At 43.5% G+C, this 4,814-nt stretch overlaps 1 protein-coding gene across 4 annotated transcripts; it reads right to left on the bottom strand.

Moving 5' to 3' along the window:
- Positions 1-592: 592 nt before the first annotated feature.
- LOC148033321 (E3 ubiquitin-protein ligase RING1-like) lies at positions 593-4,085 on the bottom strand. 4 transcript variants are annotated; one of them, XR_015691285.1, is made up of 2 exons: positions 1,674-4,085; positions 593-1,347 (listed from the first exon to the last, which is right to left on the bottom strand). XR_015691285.1 is itself a non-coding variant. In XM_087681229.1 (2 exons), exon 1 carries the CDS (start codon positions 3,486-3,488, stop codon positions 2,229-2,231), a length of 1,260 nt encoding a protein of 419 aa, XP_087537355.1. In that variant the 5' UTR covers positions 3,489-4,085; the 3' UTR covers positions 593-1,347; positions 2,224-2,228. The 4 variants fall into 4 exon arrangements, 2 of the variants coding, with proteins under 2 accessions (XP_087537355.1, XP_087537354.1); XM_087681229.1 differs by having other exon boundaries at positions 2,224-4,085; XR_015691286.1 differs by lacking the exon at positions 593-1,347 and having other exon boundaries at positions 1,450-1,884; positions 1,988-4,085.
- Positions 4,086-4,814: the final 729 nt, after the last annotated feature.

Genomic DNA, 4,814 nt, shown 5'->3' with positions numbered 1-4,814 from the left:
CATACATCAAGATGTGTGAAGCCATTTTAATTGGTTGGGGAAGATATTTATTACTAGCACTACCAAGTTAAATTTTAAAAACTCCCCAGAACAACACAATGCAAACTATAATTCTCTCTTCATCTCTCATCTCTTTCTATGTACCTTTTCCATGACCGCTTTTTGCTAAGCAAGCACTAAATTCATCAAATCAGCTCATCACTTGGTCCCTCTTAAATAAATCCACAAAGTGCATAGTTGTCTTTCAATTGGTCCCGATTTAGTAAATCCACAAAGGACACGGTGCTCTTTGCAGCCTCACTTTGAGTGACTTTAATTATCATACCGGTATTCTTCTATCACTGAGTCAAACTTGATTTGAAAACAAACCATACTAGAATACACTACTAGCTCTGCAAATACACTACTTTTGACAGACTTAGGTTGCAACTTAATCCAAATCCACTTATGAAGACCACACATCCTGAAGTACAAACAACAAACTACAATCTGACATTGTCATCTATTTCATTGTTGACCAATCTATTATAAGTAGGCTATCATATTCATTGCATAAAGCTGGTACTGCTTTGATAGGTTATGTATGGACTACATATCACTGATTACCTCCTTAAATGCAACTGCATATAAATAACATGATTCAAAAACCACCAGAAGTCCAGCCCAACAAGTGTATCTAAATACAAGCACCAAGCAGTGTCCAAAAATAACCGAGGTTTAGTCTCAAGAGGATTGTTAAATTTGAAAACAATGATGTGTTTTGAAAGAAGGTTTCTTACTCCTTTGACAACCTTGCTTTCATCCATCAATTTTATGACAGACTGCAAATTACCACTACATTCTCCTAAGGTCATTTTAGTTACACTATGATGAAAAAACTTGCAAAATCTAAGAGAAGACCTGCAAATTGTCAAGTTGAAGGTGTTTGTATTCAACGTTTTTCATGAACACTGCTACCAAACTTCACCAAAAAGAAAAAAGACAGCTAACACTCTCTATGTTTACTGCTTTTCCAAAACCAAAGACAGTATTTACCTATGGAAAAACATCCAATTGTCAAGGTTAAAAGTGTTTGTATGGAATGTTTTTCATGAATATTGCTACCAAAGAAAATTTCCAGATTAAAGCTAAAGTTATTTATATTTACTACTTTTCAAGTCATCAAAACCAAAGACTGTGCTTAATAGGTTTTGGGAGATCAGCCAAAGACAAACTTACATACTTTTGCACTTCACCTTTTCCTGGTGTGTGCCTGCTTCAACTATGTAAGAATCGAGCTATTCGCCATTATATGCCACCACAAGTATGCTCATTTTTTAAGCACCTTTCAGTACATCACCGATCAACCTATTCGCAGACTTTTGAAGTCAGCTGAACGTGTAGGACAAGCTAAAAACTACAATGTTTTAACAAAAGGTGAAGACAAAAGCATCAAAAACTGCATGGATTCTTAAATATCATGAAGCTTTCAAAACTGCCAAAAAAACAGCCTCAAAATGTGACTCTTAATGAAGAGAGACTACGTAGACAAAAAAGCAGCTGAGTAAGGATATGCCATCATAACCAAAACATTGTGGCTTGAGAAATCCCCCAGGCCTTAAACGGCAATAGTAGACTGGCAATTCATTACAATTGTGCCATCATAACCAAGACCATGTGGCTTGCCAACTCACCTGGACTCGAGCAAGGGAGTAATTGACTAGCTAATTCATTGACCACCCATCCCTTCTATGGAGAGAACCACAGCAACTCTCTGTTTCTCCTCCAATGGTGCTACATTATTTGATGCTTCTGTACAGATTCAGTACACACAAAGCCTTTGCCCAACTAGTGAATGATGTGATATTTTTACTCATCTATATACAGCAAACGTTGATATGGAACCTGTATGTACACCAGGCACATGTGGTAACATCAAACTGCAGGATTCAGCAAGACAGCAAAATTTGGAAGTTTCAAGAAAACAGATGCACCATATTCATGAAACCTGTATTGGGCAATAGAAAGCCTTGAATTTCCAAATAGCTTGGCAACTCATCAAAACAAGAGACCATCAAATCTCTGGACTCGTAATGTTGTTCCCCAACAAAAAGGAGGAGCTATCTAAGCAGGTGCCATCAATGTAGGTGAACTCAACAACTTCACGAACTGCAAACAACGTTTCAAAAACTTCCTGTGCCTGAATAGACCTCAGAAAAGCACATAGATCAGTCAAAAATTTACCAAAATTAAGAACGCCTCTCTCTCCTTGACTGAACAATGGTAGAATCATTGTTGTTGCTGCTAAACCGGGAAAAAAGCCTTGACAAGAATCCCCTGCCCCTTCTTGCCACCACTGCTTCTTCACCTACAACAGGCTGTAAGCCGTCTACATGAAGGGTGGGGACTTGTGTGCCACCAACATCACCTGCACCAATGTTAACAACTGCTGCACCATTGCTACTATCATAAGAGGTTGATGTTCCTGTAGAGTCAGAGCTTGATGCTCTGTGTCCCAAGTCTGCTTCAAAGCTGCCTGGTTCAATAATCTGGTCTGCTGGAGATATGCTACCATTCATAGCAACACCATACAGCACAAACGATTGCACACGTATGCCAAGACCTGGAATCCCCACTATAGCTAGGCCTCGCTCACCTGTAGGACCAACCCCTTCTGTTCTTGTTCCACTGACAGAGCTTTCCTCCAACCGTCTTGCTCGTCTCTCTGATGCATCCTCACTAGGCAGCTCATGCCGGCATATGGGGCATGAACTATGCAGCTCCAACCACGGTAAAATACAGTCGGAATGGTAAACATGCTTGCAAGGCATTTCCCTGGCCTTGCCACCAATTTCGAAAACCTCCTTGCAGACAGCACAATGAATTTCATCTGCTTCCATGCTCTGCTTGCTGATGGTTAGAGTTGGCATGGCTTCAACAGCTGCTTTGGATGCAGGTGCAGATCCAAGCCTCTCTCCGTTGCCTTGAATGAGCTGCTGGATAAGAAGCTCACCTTCAGGACCGAGGAAAAAGTCGCGAATGTTGACAAGCCTTTGAGAGCCTAAGCCACTGCCATTGCTTCCTGTAAAAGTTCGCATTCTCCTCCTTGCAAAGAGCCCTTGGATTCGGTCAACGAGGTCGAGGCTGCTTCGTCTTCTATGCTCGTCTGTGACATGCTGCAAGGCACGGCTCTCTCCAAAGCTCCAAAGGTCCGAGCTGCGGGACGCCATGTGGCCTCCATGGGCGCTAAGGAAAGAGAGCATTTCGTTGGCCTGAGAGCGCCTTCGCAGCAAGCGGCGCCGAAGGCTGTCATTTCTGCTGGACCGGCGGAGAAGATCATCGCTTGCGAGGAAAAAAGCTGCCGAATGAGAGAGGCCTGAGTTGAGGCCGTCGAACTCCTCCACGAAACCATCGCGGCATAATGGACAGATGAGGCCGGACGACGGTGGAAGCTGAACGATACTGCGGCAGGAATGACACCAGAAGGGGGACGAGGAGGGGGAAGACATGTCAAAAGGAAGGTTGGCAGGAAAGGCGCTTTGGCCAGGCGATTGCTTACGAGGAGGAAGAAAGGAAGACTGGAGAGAAGCAAAAGCCGATATAAAAAAGGACGGAAGAAGAGGCGTTTGGCGATGGCGATATCGTCGAAGGACGACTGCAGAGAGAAGCAAAAAGTTCAGAAGTAAAGAAGGAAAGGCGTTTAGCGATGGCGATATCTTACAAGGAAGACTGCAGAGAGAAGTAAAAAGGCGAGAGGAAAAGAAGGAAGGGCGTATGGCGATGGCCAACTGCAAAGAAGTAAAAGTCGAGAAGAAAAACGGAGATGGCGATGGCGATGGCGTGTCAATGGAAGACTGAAAGAGAGAGCTCTACGTAGAGACAGAAAGAAGGAAAGGCGGTACCTAGATATGCCGATCGCCAAGGGTCCGGCTGGCTGTGTCGATGGTCAAGAGAGAGCTCTACGTCGAGGCGGAAAGAAGAAAAAGCAGAGCCAGGCTATGGCGATGGTCAAGGTTTCCGGCGGGAGGCTGTGTCGATGGCAGGTCCAAGCTTTCTTCTCGTTCTTCTGGCGATGGCGGTCCTAACGCAGAAAACGAAGCGGTAGCATGTGTGGAAAAGAACAAATAATTAAAGCCCTTTTTGAATACGGTATTTCATCTTTTTCCAGACTCTTTCGTATACCGTCAAACAACGATGCCCAAGCTCGCTAGCGTCAACGCCTTTGGCGAGCGCTTGTTCACACGCAACACCACCGGACATTCTAAGAGCCGAGACATGCACAAGTTAATCGACTTGTGCAAGTTGATGAAATCGAGTTAGTAGCTCGCATGGGCTCTGAGTAACATTCTCTCTCCTATTGCCCTCTCTCTCTTTCCTCAGCTTGACTTTCTCTCTCCTCAAATTTATGCTTTCTCTCTCTTTTTTGAGCATCTTCAAGGCAACTAACCATAAGATTATGGTGCTTGCTACCTACATGGGGCATGTTTATTGGCACACTCACAAGTTGCGCGTGCAAGTCCAAGGACTTGCGTAGCATGTCTCCGCTCTAGCAGGTGACCAGCCCAACATCCACAATAATAAACCTTTTTAGCAGGTTACAAGCAACTTAACATGAACTGGCTATCTCCGCTCAAATATATAGTGAAATTTACAATTTACGTTTTTCCATGTGCAACCAAATCCATTGAGACCTGCTTGAATGTGGCCCTCTAAAATCAATGTGTGCTACTCTCTGCTTTTTGGAAAGTGTCGGTAGCCCTTTTATTAGTCGTTCCTCCTAGTAAATTCACAATTTATTTGTCTTCAAAACATAAGGCCTTGCTATCCAATCTTTA

The sequence above is a fragment of the Lygodium microphyllum genome, chromosome 7 (assembly GCF_053477565.2).
Source record: "Lygodium microphyllum isolate KBCC chromosome 7, Lygodium_microphyllum_v1.1.10, whole genome shotgun sequence".
Taxonomy (NCBI): Eukaryota; Viridiplantae; Streptophyta; class Polypodiopsida; order Schizaeales; family Lygodiaceae; genus Lygodium; species Lygodium microphyllum.
The sequence above is the reverse complement of the archived record's forward strand: the minus strand, read 5'-3'. Positions and strand labels throughout refer to the sequence as shown.